The following is a 16529-nucleotide window of genomic DNA, read 5'->3' as shown; positions in this document are numbered from 1 at the left end:
GGCGGGTGCGCTCCAGGCTCGAAGGGGTTACAGCGGAGGGCGGGGCTAACTTGGGGGGCGGAGCTAACGCGAGGGGCTGGGTTAGCGTGAGGGGCGGGGCTAACGTGAGGGGCGGGCTCAGCGTGCGTCGGGGCGGGGCCTGCGGCAGGACGGGCGCTGATTGGCGGCGGGGCGGGTTGTTTGTGCGCGGCGGGGCGGGGCCGGGGCCGCGGGGCCAGGGCCGGGGCCGGGGGCCGGGGGGGCGAGGGGCCGCGGTCGCCATGCGGCTGCTGCGGTGCCTGGCGAAGCGGGCGGCGCTGGCCGGTGTCCCCACCTACATCGAGCACTTCAGCAAGTTCTCACCCTCGCCGCTCTCCATGAAGCAGTTCCTGGACTTCGGTAAATACCCGCCCCCCCCCCCTCCTCCTCCTCCATTCCACCAGTGGGTCCCCCCCACCCCGGGAGGGAGACACCCCCCTTCCTCCCGGAATACACCCGGTCCGGGTAAATCCCCCCAAATACCCCCCTTCGCAGTAAATACCCGGGGTGGGGGCGGTGCTGTGGGGCGGGACCTCCGTGCCCACACCCCCACCCCCCTCCCCCGGTAAATACACCCGCTCCCCGCCGGTAAAGAAATACGGGGGGGCGGCTGCGGGTGCTGCCCACTCCAGTGAGTATCTGGGCCTGGGTAATTATATCCCCCCCCCCAAACACCCAGTGGTTATTCTGGGTTTTTTTCCCCCTTCTTAGCTGCTCCCTGACCTGGGTAAATATCTCTCCTCACCCCCCTCGGGAAATACTCCCGGGTAAATAACTGGGGGTGGGAATGTGATCTCCTGCTGCGGGGTGAGGGGTCTCCCCTTTGCCCCCCCCCCCCCCCATAACCACCCACATTGGGGTGTCACCCCGCCACGGGCAAGGAACAACCTGGGTAAATACCCCCCTGGGGAAGGGCTGGGTGGATGTGTGTGTGCCCCCCCCCGCCGTGCTCCTCTGGGTAAATACCCCCCTGTAAATACGCCCCCCCCCCGCCGTGGGATACCTCCTGCCCCCACCAGGTAAATAACCCCCAGCCACGTTGTCCCCTCTATGCCTCTGGTGTGTCCCCCCCACAGCCGGGTAAATACCCGCCTGCCCCCCCAGCACCCCCAGGGTGGGTGACATGAGTCCCCCCTCCCAAGCAAACACCCCAGGGAGGTGGAGATGCCCCCACCCATCGCTGTGACCTGTCCTGGGCCCCTCCTATCCCGTACCACCCCCCCCCCAGGGGTTTTACTATCAGCACTATATTTACCCGTGTAAATAAAAATATATTTACCCGGGGCTGGTGGCTCTGCCCTGGGGGGTCCCCAGCCTGGGCCCCCTCTGGTTCTGCCCCATCCCACCAACACCAGGACCCCCCCCCGGAGTCTTCTTCACGTTTCAACTCCATCCTGTGTCACTTGTCCCCAGCGATGTGCCCCTCCAGGGCCTCGGGGACAGCTCCCCCCCACCCCCGCCCCCCCCCGGGCTCCTGGTTGGGGACATCCACATCCTGGGGACACTTTGGGGTGTCCCTGTGGCAGAGGCTCCCCCACATCCTGGTGCCACCAGGCTGAGGGTCTGGTTTGGGTGGTCCAGGTCCTTCTTACCTCCAAATCACCCTCGGGGGGGGGCTTCCAGCCCCAGTCTGGGCTGCACTGGGCCGTGCCCCCCCCGTCACCAGCCCTCCCAGTCCCACCAGTGTCCCCCTCCAACCTGCTCCCACCTCCTCTGCTCCAGTCCCCCCGGTTTCCCCCAGCAGAGGAGCAGGAGCGAAGCCACCGCTGGGGCTGGGGGTGTCGAACTGGGGCTCAGCTCGTGTCCCCCCCCCACCCCGCCAGGCTCCAGCAATGCCTGTGAGAAGACCTCCTTCGCCTTCCTGCGGCAGGAGCTGCCCGTCCGCCTCTCCAACATCATGAAGGAGATCAACCTGCTGCCGGACCGCGTCCTGCGCACCCCCTCCGTCCAGCTGGTGCAGAGCTGGTGAGATGGGGGGGCCCCACCGCCACCGCCGGGGGTCCTGCCGCCTCCAGGACCACCCCGTCCCACGCCGTGTGGGGTGTGGAGGTGCCACCACCATCATCTGTGAGGGTCCTGCTGTCACCATGGGTCCTGCTGCTGGGGGTCCCACTGTTGGCACTTTTGTGGGTCCTGCTGTCACCACAGGTCCCACCGTTGTAGCTCGTGGGGGTCCCACCACTGACACTTTTGTGGGTCCTGCTGTCACCACAGGTCCCACTGTTGTAGCTCGTGAGGGTCCCACCACTGGCACCTGTGTGGGTCCTGCTGCCACCACGGGTCCTGCTGCCCGGGGTCCCACTACTGCAGGTCCCACCATTGTCACCCAGAGGGGTCCCACCACCGTCACCCACCTGGGTGCCACTCTGGGTCCCCCCGCTGTCACCTGCATGGCTCCCATTGCCACCATGGCTCCTGCCACCGCTGTCGCCTGGGGAGGGGAGGGGGGTCCCGCTGTCACTGCAGGTCCCACCGCCACCGTGTGTCCCACCGCTGCCACCGACTGTCCTCCCCGGCAGGTCCAGAGGGAGTTCCCAGGGCTGGGGCGGGGGGACAGGGACAGGTGGCTGGCAGGGCAGCACCCAGCTAGTGCCACACCATGCCCTTGGGTGACAAGGGCTGCAGGCCCCTCAGGGACACCCCCATGCCAATGGGGTGTCCCCAACCATCGAGGGGTCACTGGTGCCACCTCCATCTCCTGCCCCCCAAAACGGCCAAGCCAGCCCTGATGGCCAGGGGGGTCCATGTCCTCGGGGGGTGTTTCTGGGTGTCCCTTTAAGCGCCCTGTCCCCCTGCCAGCTCCAGCAGCGTGAACCTTCTCCCGGTGTCGCCACGTGACGAGTTGTTTGTGCAGCGTCCTCGTCCCCTGCCAGCCCTGCCTGTCCCTGCCAGCGCGGGCAGGCAGCAGGATCTGGCCGGGCCACGATCCCACAGCCCCCCTGCGGGGACCCCGGATTGCAGTGACCCTCCTCATGCCCCCCACCCCATCAGAGGGGCTGTGTCCCCAAGTGTCCCCAAGAGCCACTGTGCCAGCAGTGGGGTGGGACAAACTGGGGCCCCTCTGCCAAGCACGGGGCGGTTTCATGGGGCAGCAGCTTTTGAGGGGGGGTCCTAGTTGAGGGGGTGCTGAGCCCCTCTCCCTGCATGGGGCAGTGCCCCAGGGCACCCTGTGCTGCCGTGGGGTCCCCGAGGTGTCCCCTCTCTTTGGGGGGCACCGGGTGGGGGGTAACCAGCTCCTTCCCCAGGTACGTCCAGAGCCTGCTGGACATCATGGAGTTCCTCGACAGGGACCCCGAGGACCAGGCCACCCTGGGACAGTAAGTTGAGGGGTGACAGCGTGTCCGTGACACCCCTTGTCCCCGATCCCAGGCTGTCACCTCCTTCCTGGACTCCCACTGGTGCGAGCTGGCGTCCGAGGGGCCCTGGCACCCTGTACCCTATATCATCCCCAAACTGCCCCCACCCCACAGTGCCCTGAGCGTCCCAGTGCCACCAGACTCAGCTCCGGGTTTTCCCCAGTGCCACCAGCTCCTGGAGAAACCCGGCCTGGAGCGGGGCTCTGCCAGGGGAGTGCGCAGGACCTACCCGTCCCTCTTTCCCCTCCCTCCAAAAAGGCCCTTGAATGACTCGAGCGTGTCCAGAGAAGGGCAACGGAGCTGGTGCAGGGTCTGGAGCACAGGTCTGATGGGGAGCGGCTGAGGGAACTGGGGGGGTTTAGTGTGGAGAAGAGGAGGCTGAGGGGAGACCTCATGGCCCTCTCCAACTCCCTGAAAGGAGGGTGCAGAGAGGGGGGAGGAGTCTCTTGAGCCAAGGACCCAGCGCCAGGCCAAGAGGGAATGGCCTCAAGCTGCGCCAGGGCAGGGTCAGACTGGCTCTTAGGAAGGATTTCTTTGCAGAAGGGGTTGTTGGGCGTTGGAATGGGCTGCCCAGGGCAGGGGGGGAGTCCCCATCCCTGGAGGGGTTGAAGAGTCGGGTTGAGCCAGCGCTGAGGGATCTGGTGGAGTTGGGAACGGTCAGGGTGAGGTTCCTGGTGGGGCTGGAGGAGCTTCAAGGGCTTTTCCAACCTCGATGATTCTGGGATTCTGTGGGTGCCCACCCCCACCCCAAACTCTGTCCCTGTCCCCAGGTTCACGGACGCCCTGGTCACCATCCGCAACCGGCACAACGATGTGGTGCCCACCATGGCTCAGGGCGTCATCGAGTACAAGGAGGCCTACGGGGACGACCCCGTCTCCAACCAGAACATCCAGTACTTCCTCGACCGCTTCTACCTGAGCCGCATCTCCATCCGCATGCTCATCAACCAGCACAGTGAGCGGCCCGGGGGGTCCCCAACTGCCCTGGGCACCCCTGGCCCCCCCCCCTGCGCCGGGTGTCCCACTGCCCCAAGTGTCCACATCAGCCCTGAGCATCCCTGGCAGCTCTGGGCATCCCCCCCAAATCCCCCAGAGCATCCCCCCCAGCCCCAGAGATCCTGCCCTGAGCATCCCCCTGCCCCAGATGTGCCCCCCCCCCAGCCCCAGGATCCTGCCCCAAATGTCCCCCCCCAGCCCCAGGGCTCCTGCTCTGAGCATCCTCACCAGCCCCAGCTGGCCCCTGGGCATGTCCTAGCCCTGACCCCCCCCAGCCATGCCAGCCCTGGGCATCCCCAGCCTCAGGCTTTGCCCCCATCCTGTCCCCTATGTCCCCACTCAGCCCCCGGGGGGTGGCAATAAGCCCAGCTTTGGGCACAGCCTGGGGTGGAGGGGGGGGCTGTGGGGGTGGCCCCAGGTGTCTGTGGGGCCGGGGTGGGGTCCCCATTGCTCGCTGTCCCCTCCCCAGCGCTGCTCTTCGATGGCAGCACCAACCCCGCGCACCCCAAGCACATCGGCAGCATCGACCCCCACTGCAGCGTGGCCAACGTGGTGAGAGGTCTGTGGGGAACGGGGGGCGTGAATTTGGGGGGGCAGCGAGGCGGGGGGCAGGTGGTTGAAGGTCCCCCCACCCTGGATTCTCCCTGTTTGGGAGCCATTCATGTCACAAGTTTGGGTGAGCCTCAGCTAAGGTGTCCACAGTCCCCTGTGCTCTGGGGTCGCTCCAGAAGACCCCCAAAACTTCTTAGATCTGTAGGAATGGAAAATATTGGGGGGGGGGGGGAAGGGGGTCCTAAAGGCTCCCCCCGCTTTGTGCTGGGGGTGCTGACCCCTGTGCCTCCCCCTCCCAGACGCCTACAACATGGCCAAGCTGCTGTGTGACAAGTACTACATGTCCTCACCCGACCTGGAGATCGAGGAGGTGAACGGTGAGGCTGGGCTGGGGGGGGGCTCCCTGTGGCGGGGGATTCTCGGGTGGCTCGTTTGGGGTTGGGGAGGATGATGATGCTGACAGCCGCTCCCCTCCTCCACAGCGAGCAACTCGGAGCAGCCCATCAGCATCGTCTACGTCCCCTCCCATCTCTACCACATGCTCTTTGAGCTCTTCAAGGTAACCCCAGTCCTGTCGGGGGGGGCGGGAGGTTTTGGGGGTGTCCCCTAAACTGCAGCTGAACCCACAGAACGCCATGCGAGCCACCGTGGAGAGCCACGAGAACAGCCCGCGGCTGCCGGCCATCAAGGTGATGGTGGCCCTGGGCCAGGAGGATCTTTCCATCAAGGTGCGTAAGGGACCACCAGCTCCATCCTGGGGGGGCCCCGAGCCCAGTCTGGGGCAGGGGGAGACACTGAGTTGGGGGGGGTTGTCACCTCCCACTGTGTCTTGCAGATGAGTGACCGGGGCATGGGGGTTCCCCTGCGGAAGATCGAGCGTCTCTTCAGCTACATGTACTCCACCGCTCCCACCCCACAGCTGGGCACCGGGGGGGCTCCCCTGGTAGGTGCCCCCCTGGTAGGTACCAAGGGGACCCCGCACAGCCCTGGGGGAACGGGGGCAGGGTGGAGGTCTGTGGCTGAGGGTGGCGTGGGGACGTTTGGGGGTGGCGTGGGACATTTCAGGGGGGCTGGAGTGGCGTAGGGGTGCTCCGGGGGTGGCGTGGGGAGGTTTGGGGGTGCCTGGGGTGGGATGGGAAGGTTTGGGCTTGGCATGGGGACTTTTGGGGACATTTTGGAATAGCTTGAGGGCATTTTGGGAGTGCGTGGGGGTGGCATGGGGACATTTGGGGGTGGCTGGAGTGGCATAGGGGTACTTTGGGGGTGATATGGGGATATTTGGGGTGGCTGGAGTGACATAGGGGTACTTTGGGGGTGGCATGGGGACATTTGCGGTGGCTGGAGTGGCATAGGGGTACTTTGGGGGTGGCATGGGGACATTTGGGGTGGCTGGAGTGGCATAGGGGTACTTTGGGGGTGATATGGGGACATTTGGGGTGGCTGGAGTGGCATAGGGGTACTTTGGGGGTGGCATGGAGAGGCTGAAGAGTGTCTGGGGCAGCATGGGGAGGTTTGAACTTGGCATGGGGACTTTTGGGGGACATTTAGTGGCTTGAGGACATTTTGGGGGTGGCATGGGCATGCTTGGGAGTGTCATGGGGACATTTGGGCATGCTTGGGTGTGACATGGGGACATTTTTGGGGTGGCACAGGGACATTTGGGTGTACCTGGGGAGGTTTGAGAGTGGCGTGGTGACCCCGGGGGGTGCCCGGAGGTGGCACGTGGACGCTCGTGGGTGCCCATGGTGCCACTTGGGGTGGTGTCAGGAGGCTTGGGGTCCCCTGGGGGTACCAACCCCAACATTGGGGACCCCCCCCACCCCATCTCCTCCACGCCCCAGGCTGGCTTTGGCTACGGCTTGCCCATCTCCCGCCTCTACGCCAAGTACTTCCAGGGGGACCTGCAGCTCTTCTCCATGGAGGGCTTCGGCACCGACGCCGTCATCTACCTAAAGGTGGGGTTTTGCCCTCTGGGACAGGGTGGGGGGGTCTGCAGCCTCGTGGGGGGGTGCGCAGGGCCCTCCCCAGCCCTCGTGTCTCCCACAGGCCCTGTCCACGGACTCGGTGGAGCGATTGCCCGTCTACAACAAGTCGGCGTGGCGGCACTACCAGGCCAGCCAGGAAGCGGGGGACTGGTGCGTCCCCAGCACCGAACCCAAAAACACCTCCACTTACCGTGTCCCCTAGGGCCCCCCCCGGGGGCTCACTGCCCCCCCCAGGCTGTAGATAGCCCCTCACCCTGGCTACCGGCCCCCCCCCGGGGTGTCCCCCATCACCCTGGGGTGATATTTTATGCCAGTGTGGGGTTTTAGCATCCCAGGTTTGGGGTTCACCGGGAAGCATGTGAAATGTGGGGTGGGGGGGGGGTCCCAGCACCCCCGCCCAGCCCTGGTGGCACTTAGGTACGTAGCTGGGGGTGGTGTTGGAGCAGTTTGGAGGGGTTAGAGCCCCTGTTGCCCCCCCTCCCCTACACACACACACCCCCCCCCCCTTGGCACCCACCCCAGGAGGGTGCACCCCAGGGGCAGTGAGGGGCTGATCCTTTCCCAGTATGACCAGTAGCACTTCCCTGCCCCTCCAGTCCTGACAGGGTGGGGGGACCGGGCCTGAGCTCCCCCCTCTCCCCAGCTCCCTGCGCCGTCCCTGGTATTGCACTACTGAGCTGTTTTTACCTGCGTGTGCCCCCCCTGAACCGCCCCCCGGGGTGAGTTCCCCACAGGTGAGGTCCCCAGGACCCTCCCCCTGCTCCCCCAGATTTCCCCCCCCCCCCACTGTCAGTAAATTGGATGTTGACTGAGCTCCTAGTGTGGCTTTTTGGGGTCCCAGGAACCACCCCCCCCTTTGCGCCCTCCCCCCTGTGCCTCAGTTTACCCACCCGGGCTTGGGAGGAGGCTGCTGTGTCGCAGCACCCTGGGCACAGTCACAGGGTGGCACTTGGGGACAGGGGTGGCACTGGGGGGGCACACAGGTCTTGGGGAGGAGCCATGCTCTGTCCCCCACCTCCAGTTGCCCCCCCAGCCTGGCACCGAGCTCCCCCTCAGCCCGTCTTGTCCCCCAGCCCCATCCCAGTCAGGCTCACACTGGTCGCACTGGTTTGCACTGGCCCTTGATACCCTTTTATTTCCTGGGGTGTCCCCCGGGGCACTGTATTTGGGGCTGGGGGAGGGGGGGGGGGGTGTCACTCCCCACACCCCGACTTGGGGGGTGTACGCGTCTGGAGGGGGTCAGGCCATGCACTGTCCTCAGCCGGTGTCACACCACGCCGGGGTGCGAGGGGTGGCTGTGACCCCCCCCCAGACCCCTCGAGGTGGGAGGGGGGTGGGGTGACAGGTATGGGGAGGTGTTTGGGGGGGGGGGGGGGGTCCAACGTGCCATTTGCATCCGGAAAAGGGGCCCATGGGGGGCCCGGACTGTGCCCGTGTGGGGTGCAGGGGGGCAGGCAGGAAGGGGGCGGCTGGAGGAGGTGGGGGGGGGCACTTGCCGCTCCGTGCCCGTCTCAGCCTGGCACCGCCGACCCTCGGCCGCGGCGGCGTTTCCTGTGCCGGAGCCGGGTGCCCCCCGGGTGTCCCAGGGGCTGTGGGTGGGGAGGGGGTACAGGGGCGCTCCCAGCCCCCCCCCTTAGCTCCGTCGCTGCTCCTGGTCCTTCTTCTTCTGCTTCTCCCGCTGCTTCTCCGCCTTCTCCTGGGCCTTGCGCTCCTTCTCCACAGCCAAGCTCAGCTCCTTCAGCTTCCGCTTCAGCACGGCGCGGTCCTGCGAGCTGCCCACGCCCAGCGCCTGCCGGCACAGCCGGGCGCTGGGGCCACACCACCCTCCCCATGGCCTTGGGGCACCAGCACCCCCCTGCCCTGTGGACCAGCCCCTTGCGGTACCTGGAACCCCCCTGCACTGCCTGTCCTCAGGATCATCCTGCTGAGGTACCTACAACGTCCCATCTGTCTCCTTGACTTGTCCATTGGGATACCTAGAACCTCACCTCACCTCCTGCCCCATAGAGCAGCCAATTAGGGCAAGAGGTACCCCATGGTGAGCCCATTGGGGTACCTAGAACCTACCTCTGTGTCTGCCCCATGGAGCAGCCCATTGGAGTACCTAGAGCCTGTTGTTCTGTGATGAGCCCATTTGAGTACCTAGAACCCTCCCCAACCTCCTGCCCCATGGAGCACCCTGTTGGGGTACCTAGAACCTTCCTAGGGTTGTCATATGGAGCACCCTGTTGGGACACCTAGAACCTCTTGCTCTACAACTGAGCCTGTTGGGGTACCTGGAACCCAGCCAGACCTCCTGCCCCATGGAGCACCCCATTGAGGTACCTAGAAACTCTTGCCCTACAACTGAACCTGTTGGGGTACCTGGAACTCCCTGCACCCCAGCAGAAGAGGCCCCCCCAGCCCCGTACCTTGAGCTTGGCGCCATCGAGGTGGAGGAGCCGTGGACCATCGACGCCATGGGCCGAGAACTCCTCCACGTACTGCTCCAGGTTGAGGCTCTCCAGCCACTGTCCCACCTGCCGGCACGTCCAGCCCGCGGCCGCGCCGGGGGGCTCATCCAGGAACTGGGCACAGGGGGCTGGGCGTTAACGGGGGGTCCCCATGACAACTGGTGGGGGGGGCAGGGGACACCCCGCAACTTCACCCCCCATCCCCAGGGCTCACCTCGTCCGAGGACTGTGACAGGGTGTGGTAGGGGTAGGAGCACTTGGTGGTGGTGGGGCCGGGCAGGCGGGGGCTGGCGCTGGGCGGTGGGGAGTCCTCGCTCAGCGTCGAGTCCTGGGGCAGCGGGAGGGGCGAGGGCAGGGCTTGGCCCCGCTGCCCCCCCCCAAAACAGCCTGCAGCCCCCCAGCACCCTCCCTATAGCCCTCCTCCCCAGAGGGCTCTGCCTCCCTAGAGGACTACCAGACCCTGTGGGGCGTTGATCCCCCCTAAAGCCATCTTGGCCCTATAGAGCTTTGATCCCTCCCCCTATAGTGACCCAACCCTATGGGGCTTTGAACCCCCTATAGCCATCTTGACCCTACAGAGCTTTGACCCCCTCCCCTATACCTGTCTTGACCCTAAGGGGCTCTGACCCCCTCCCCTATAGCTGTCTTGACCCTATAGAGCTCTGACCCCCTCCCCTATAGCTATCTTGACCCTATGGGGCTTTGTCCCCTGTCGCTATAGCTGGCTTGGACCTCTTCTCCTATAGCCACCTACCTCCTAGGAGCACCAACCACCTTCCCTACAGCCCCCTGGCCCTATAGGGCTCCCCTATATCCCCCCCCCCATAGGGCCGGGCCCCCCCCATTCCCGGGCACTGACCTGGGAGGCGGATTTGGCGGGGCTGAGCCCCTCGTGCCGGGGGGAGCCGGTGGGTGACGCGGAGCCGGGCGAGGCCGAGCCCCTCGCGCTGTCCGAGAACCAGGAGAAGGGCAGGAAGGGTGACCCCGAGGGGCGGCCGGGACCCTCCGCCACCTCCCTAGGGACAGAGCCACGTTAGGGCCCCGGGGCTGTCCCCGTGCGGCCCCCCCAGCCCCTGCCCCGGAGGGGGGGTCCCTCACCTGCTGCCCATGGACAGGCGGTTGCTGCCCTTCTCTTTGCGGCTCTTGCTGGAGGATGCCCGGCGCAGGGTCACCCTGGGTGGGAGGGAGCCGGGTTGGGGGGGGAGTGGGGTACCCCGATGGCTGTGCCCCCCCCCCAGCCCCCAGCCCCCCGCCATCCATCCTCAGAGACCCCTCCATCATCTTCAGTGGATCCTCCTCCCCCCGCACCTCCCTCCCTCCACACATCCCTCCATCTTTCCGTCCCTCCGGGCATCTCTCCATCTATTCCTCATCTTTCCACTGCACCTCTCCATCCCCTCATCCATCCCCCTCCCTCCCTCCCTCCCTCCCTCCATCCCCCTGCAGCCCTCCATCCCCTTCAATCCCCTCTCCCTCCATCCTCCTGAATCCCTCTATACTCCTTCACCCCCCTGCACCCCTTCCTCTCTCCATCCCCCCTCTATCCCTCTCCATCCCCTCTCCCTTCACCCCCCTGCACCCCTTCCTCTCTCCATCCCCCCTCCCTCCCTCCCTCTATCCCCCTCAATCCCCTCTCCCTCCATCCCCCCTCCATCCCTCTACCCTCCTCCACTCCCCTACATCCCTTCCTCCCTCCCTCACTCCCTCCATCCTCCTGCATCCCTCTATCCCCCTCAATCCTCTCTCCCTCCATCCCCCCTCATCCTCCTCCATCCCCCTGCACCCCTTCCTCTCCCCATCCCCCCTCTATCCCTCTCCATCCCCCTGCATCCCTCTCTTCCCCTCCATCCCTCTACCCTCCTCCACTCCCCTGCATCCCTCCCTCCCTCCATCCTCCTGGATCCCTCTATCCCCCTCCATCCCCCCTGTACCCCCCAGGACCAGCTCTCACCCCAAATCCAAGAACTTCCTCCGTGTTTTCTTATCGAGCCCCACGGTGGGGCTGGCCGGCTCGGGGGGGCTCATGTCCCGGCTGTCGTCTGCAGAAGGAGGATGGGGGTGTCACCCACTGCCCCCCACGTGGGTGCTGGGGGGGTGCCAGGGTCCCTGTGTGCCCCCCAGCCCCGGGGGGCCGGTGCTCACCTTCGCTGTGCCGCTGGGGCCGGGCGTCGCGGCGGGCGAAGCCGGGCGAGCTGTCGGAGCTGTGGCAGGATTTGGGCGAGGGGGTGCCCGCCAGCCCCTCCTGGGACGAGGCGTTGGTGAGGGGCCGGTAGCGGCTGAGGGGGGGCGAGGAAGCCGGGGGGTCCCCCAGCGCCCGCCGCACCGCCCCTGCCTCGAAGGAGAACTCAGCACCGCGGGAGAAGGGCGAGGGGGCCGGGGGGCCGCCATCGCCCTCAGCTCCCTGGGGGGGCACACGGCATGGGGGGGGGGGGTCAAACCCCTGCAGCCCCCCCCTTGGGGTGTCCCTCATCCCCTCCTTCCCCGCAGCCATGGCATCCCCCCAAACCCTTTCCTTGGGTCCATGGTGCCCCCCCAAACGCTGCGGTTCCCCCCCCAGCCCCCCCCGGGGGCTCACCGCCGCCTCGGGCCCCTCGTCGCCCTCGGTGGAGCTGGCGCTGTCTCGCAGGCGGGAGCGGGAGGGCCGGTGCCGGCGGCCCTTGGCTAGCAGCCGGGCTCGGGCCTTCTGCAGGCTGGTGTCCAGGCGCGGCGTCTCTGGAACCACAGCGGTAAAATCTGGGGGTGAAAGAGAGACCGGGGCAGAGAGAGAGAGAGAGACGGACAGACGGACGGAGCGGGGAGGGGGGTGGGCAAATGGATGGAGAGGGAGGGAGGGAGACAGGGAGGAGGAGATGGATGGACAGAGGGACAGGTAGAGAGGGAAGATGTGGGTGGAGGGAGGGAGGGATGGATGGAGGGATGGATGGATGGATGGATGGATGGAGGGATGGAGAGAGGGAGGAGGAGATGGATGGACAGAGGGACAGGTAGGGAGGGAAGATGTGGGTGGAGGGAGGGAGGGATGGAGGGATGGAGGGAGGAGATGGATGGACAGATGGACAGGTAGGGAGGGAAGATGTGGGTGGAGGGAGGGAGGGATGGATGGAGGGAGGGATGGATGAACAGATGGACAGGTAGGGAGAGGGAAGATGTGGGTGGGTGGATGGATGGATGGATGGATGGATGGATGGATGGATGGATGGATGGATGGATGGATGGATGGATGGAGAGAGGGAGGAGGAGATGGATGGACAGATGGACAGGTAGGGAGGGAAGATGTGGGTGGAGGGAGGGAGGGATGGATGGATGGATGGATGGAGGGAGGAGGAGATGGATGGACAGGTAGGGAGAGAGAAGACATGGAAGGAAGGAAGGAAGGAGAGAGGGAGGAGGAAATTCATGGACACATGGAGAGCAGAGACAAGGAGATACAAGGGAGGGATGTAAAGACGGATGGACAGGTAGGGAGAGGGAAGACGTGGATGGAGGGATGGATGGAGGGATGGATGGGGGATGGATGGGGGGATGGATGGAGGGATGGATGGAGACAGGGAGGAGGAGATGAAGGGACAGATGAAGAGTAGGGACAAGGAGATACGAGGGAGGGATGGTTGGATGGACAGATGGACAGGTAGGGAGTGAAGATGTGGGTGGAGGGATGGACGGACAGAAGTAAGGAAAAGGAGATGGACAGAGGGATGGGTAGGGACAGGGAGGTGGGGAGGGAGGGAGGGACACAGGGATATAAGGATGGACAGATGGATAGAAGGATGGATGGATGGGGAGAGGGAGGAGGAGATGGGTGGAGGGATGGGGAGCAGGGACAAGGAGATACGAGGGAGGGATGGAAGGACAGATGGACAGGTAGGGAGAGGGAAGACGTGGGTGGACGAACACAGGGAAAAGGAGGTGGGGGATGGACAGACGAGTGGAGAGGGACAGAGGGAGGGAGGGATTGGGCCAGGTAGAGGAGATGGAGGGACAGAGGGATGAGTAAGGACAGGAGGACAGGGATGGGGGGACAGATGGCCGGGCAGGGGCAGGGAGAAGGGGGTGGGAGGGCATTGGAGGGAGAGGTGGACAGACAGACGGTCAGGAGGAGGAAGCCAGCCCGGTGGAGAGGGGACAGAGGGACAGTGGGACACAGGGACAGGGGAGGGGAGCCAGAGGATGGGCGGGGGGGCCCAGTGGAGACAGGGGAGGGGAGCGTTGGGGACGTGGATGGATGGGGCACCCCGGTGGGGTGGGACAGGGGACAGAGGGACAGAGAGAAGTGTTCAAAGAGACGCCCCGGCACGGGGAGAGGAGCAGTGGGGTGTCCCTGAGGACAGCATGTCCCCATCACCCGGGGGGGGGGAAGGAAGGATCTGAGGGGGATCCCCCCCTCAATGTCCCTGCCCTGCCTCAGCCTCCTGCACCCCAACCCGTGTCCCCATGTCCGTGTCACCCTGTGCCCACACCCCATGTGTCCCCATGTCCCCCTGCCCCACGCGTGTCCCCCGGCCACTGTCCCCAGTCCCACACGTGTCCCCCGGCCACCGTCCCCTGCCCCACGCGTGTCCCTCCGCAGGTGGCTGCGTGCCCCATGCCTGTCCCTGTGTCCCCAAGCTCGTGATGTCCCCAAGCCCAGCTCTGGGGTCATGTGTGTGTGTCGTCATCAGCCTCCCTCATCAGGCAGAAGGACACTGAGGGTGGGTGGGGACCCGTGGGGGCAGCACCCATGGGTGGCTCTGCACCCCACGGCCCGCCCCCCCCCCCCCCGGGACTCACCAAAAACCTCATCCAGGTCCTGCAGTTTGGAGACCGACATGGTGGGACAGAGCTGGGGACAGAGGGGACAGTCAGGGAGGGGGGACCCCGTGCTGGGGGGGGGGGGCGAGAGGGGGTGGGGAAAGGAGCCCCGCACTCTGCAAGTGGCGGGGGGGGGGGGGGGGAAGGGTGTGTGTTCCTGCCCTCCCAGTGTCCCCATGCCTCACAGCACTGGGGGGGGGGGGGGCAGGGACTTGCAGGGGGGAGCAGGACCCCCCCAGTTGCACATCTCCCCTACTTGGGGGGGGGGGTGTCAGCCCCCCCGGGGGTATGTGGGGGCAGTGGGCTGACAGCAGGCTGACGGGGGGGGGGGGGACACCAGCTGGGAAGGGGTTAAATCCCCGTGTGTGTGTGTGTCCCCCGCGGTGTTTGGGGGTCTCTCGGGGTGGGGGACTCCTAATGCCTTGGCAGCATCGGGGGGGCGGGGGGGGGGGGTCCGAGCCCGGTTTCCCCACCCCCAGCCTCTCCCTCGCCCCAGGGAGCCGGTGCCAGAGCGGGGGGGGCGGGCAGGGACAGGATTGTATCGCGGGGATGGGGGGGCTGTACCGGGGATGCTGTACCGGGGAGGGGGGGGCTGTACCGGTCGATGGGGTTGTACCGGGGCTGTTGTACCGGGGGTGGGGCTGTCCCGGGGGACGGGGGGTTGTACCGGGGGATGGGGCTGTACCGGGGGTGGGGCTGTCCCGGGGGATGGATGGGCCGCCCGGGGGTTCCGCCCTGGTGTCCGTGTGTCCGTCCCGTCCCCCCCCCCCTCCCCGCCCCGACTCACCCGCGCTCCTCGGGCATCCTGGGCGCCTCCCCCCGCCGGGCCGGGCCGGGCCGAGGGCGCCGGGGCAGCGCCGGGAGCGGGGCCGGGCCGAGCCGAGGGAGGGGACGGAGGGAGGGAGGGAGGGAGGGAGGGAGGGGAGGGCGCTGCCGAGCCGGGCCGCCCCGCCGGGCCGGGGGCCGCGGGGGGGGGACAGGAACCCGGAAGCGGCCGGGGGGGAGGGGGCCGGGATCAGCCGCCCCGCCCCGCCCGGCTCGGCCCAGGCCCGGCTCGGCCAGGCTCGGGTTAGCCAGGCCCGGGTTAGCCAGGCTCGGGTTAGCCAGGCCGGGCTCAGGCAGCCCCGGGGCGCGGCGGCGGTGCTGAACGGACAGCGCCTGCGGGGGGGCGGCCCGGGCACGGGGGGGCGCGAGTACACGGGGCACACACAGTGTGTACAGACACACACACACACACACACACACACACAGAGTGTACACACACACACACACACACACACGGTGTGTACAGACACACACGCACACACACACACACACAGAGTGTACACACACACACACACACACACACACACAGAGTGTACAGACACACAGACACACACACAGAGTGTGTACAGACACACACACACACACACACACACAGTGTGTACAGACACACACACACACACACGGTGTGTACAGACACACACACAGTGTGTACAGACACACACACACACACACACACACAGTGTGTACAGACACACACACACACACACACACTGTGCACACACGCACTGCACACTCCCCCCCCCCCCCCCCGCACACCCCCCACGTGCTCCCCATACACCCCACACACACTCTGCCTCCCCCGGCCCTCCTGTACCCCACAGATACATCCACCCCCCAGTGCCCCCCATCCTTCCCAGTTCTCCCAGTGCCCCTCAATCCTTCCCAGTTCTCCCAGTGCTCTGCAATCTTTCCCAGTCCCCCCAGTTCCCCCCAATCCTTCCTACTGTCCCCAGTCCCCCCCAATCCTTTGCTGTCCCCCCAGTGCCCCCCAGCCTTTCCAGTCCTGCCAGTCCCCCCAATCCTTCCCAGTCTTCCCAGTTCCCTCCAATCCTTCCCACCCCTCTCAGTGCTCCCCAATGCTTCCCAGTTCTCCCAGAGGCCCCCAGCCTTCCCAGGCCCCCCCAATCCTTCCCACTCCTCCCAGTGCCCCCCAATCCTTCCCAGTCCCCCCATCCTTCCCAGTCCTCCTAGTGCCCCCCAATCCTTCCCAGTCCTCCCAATCCTTCCCAGTCCCCCCAATCCTTCCCAGTGCCCCCCAATCCTTCCCAGTCCCCCCCAATCCTTCCCAGTGCCCCCCAATCCTTCCCAGTCCCCCCAATCCTTCCCAGTCCTCCCAATCCTTCCCAGTCCCCCCATCCTTCCCAGTCCCCCCCAATCCTTCCCAGTCCCCCCAATCCTTCCCAATGCCCCCCAATCCTTCCCAGTCCCCCCCAATCCTTCCCAGTCCTCCCAATCCTTCCCAGTCCCCCCCAATCCTTCCCAGTCCTCCCAATCCTTCCCAATGCCCCCCAATCCTTCCCAGTCCCCCCCAATCCTTCCCAGTCCTCCCAATCCTT

The 16529-nt window shown here is 66.2% G+C and overlaps 2 protein-coding genes and 1 long non-coding RNA gene across 8 annotated transcripts; 2 read left to right on the top strand and 1 right to left on the bottom strand.

Moving 5' to 3' along the window:
- The first annotated feature begins 203 nt into the window (after window positions 1–203).
- Window positions 204–7719, top strand: PDK2 (pyruvate dehydrogenase kinase 2). Of its 3 annotated transcripts, none has more exons than XM_074892376.1 (11): window positions 204–378; window positions 1842–1983; window positions 3264–3335; window positions 4145–4329; window positions 4840–4929; window positions 5222–5299; window positions 5405–5481; window positions 5552–5650; window positions 5758–5865; window positions 6764–6877; window positions 6969–7719. In XM_074892376.1, exons 1-11 carry the CDS (start codon window positions 261–263, stop codon window positions 7107–7109), a joined length of 1224 nt encoding a protein of 407 aa, XP_074748477.1. In that variant the 5' UTR covers window positions 204–260; the 3' UTR covers window positions 7110–7719. The 3 variants fall into 3 exon arrangements, with proteins under 3 accessions (XP_074748477.1, XP_074748476.1, XP_074748478.1); XM_074892375.1 differs by having other exon boundaries at window positions 5758–5880; XM_074892377.1 differs by lacking the exon at window positions 3264–3335 and having other exon boundaries at window positions 5758–5880.
- Window positions 1990–2736, top strand: LOC141953653 (uncharacterized). Its single transcript, XR_012631947.1, has 2 exons — window positions 1990–2124; window positions 2167–2736. It is a non-coding gene; the product is annotated as an uncharacterized LOC141953653 (long non-coding RNA).
- A 292-nt stretch (window positions 7720–8011) lies between the features above and the next one.
- SAMD14 (sterile alpha motif domain containing 14) lies at window positions 8012–15098 on the bottom strand. Of its 4 annotated transcripts, none has more exons than XM_074892378.1 (10): window positions 14936–15098; window positions 14128–14179; window positions 11936–12093; window positions 11503–11761; window positions 11312–11399; window positions 10459–10533; window positions 10220–10376; window positions 9575–9688; window positions 9319–9474; window positions 8012–8696 (listed from the first exon to the last, which is right to left on the bottom strand). In XM_074892378.1, the coding sequence occupies exons 2-10, from the start codon at window positions 14165–14167 to the stop codon at window positions 8541–8543; spliced, it is 1203 nt and encodes a 400-aa protein (XP_074748479.1). In that variant the 5' UTR covers window positions 14168–14179; window positions 14936–15098; the 3' UTR covers window positions 8012–8540. The 4 variants fall into 4 exon arrangements, with proteins under 4 accessions (XP_074748479.1, XP_074748481.1, XP_074748480.1 ...); XM_074892380.1 differs by having other exon boundaries at window positions 11503–11602; XM_074892379.1 differs by having other exon boundaries at window positions 11936–12072.
- Window positions 15099–16529: the final 1431 nt, after the last annotated feature.

The sequence above is a fragment of the Strix uralensis genome, chromosome 22 (assembly GCF_047716275.1).
Source record: "Strix uralensis isolate ZFMK-TIS-50842 chromosome 22, bStrUra1, whole genome shotgun sequence".
NCBI lineage: Eukaryota > Metazoa > Chordata > Aves > Strigiformes > Strigidae > Strix > Strix uralensis.
This window is presented reverse-complemented; position numbering and strand designations above follow the sequence as displayed.

Coding starts and splice junctions, on each gene's coding strand:
- PDK2 (XM_074892375.1), top strand. CDS start 261: ATGCGGCTGCTGCGGTGCCTGGCGAAGCGGGCGGCGCTGGCCGGTGTC. Junction 379..1,841: donor GAAGCAGTTCCTGGACTTCG/GTAAATACCCGC, acceptor CCACCCCGCCAG/GCTCCAGCAATGCCTGTGAG. Junction 4,930..5,221: donor CGTGGCCAACGTGGTGAGAG/GTCTGTGGGGAA, acceptor TCCCCCTCCCAG/ACGCCTACAACATGGCCAAG.
- SAMD14 (XM_074892378.1), bottom strand. CDS start 14,167: ATGTCGGTCTCCAAACTGCAGGACCTGGATGAGGTTTTTG. Junction 11,400..11,502: donor GCCCCAGCGGCACAGCGAAG/GTGAGCACCGGC, acceptor CTCCTTCTGCAG/ACGACAGCCGGGACATGAGC. Junction 9,475..9,574: donor TGTCACAGTCCTCGGACGAG/GTGAGCCCTGGG, acceptor CCCTGTGCCCAG/TTCCTGGATGAGCCCCCCGG.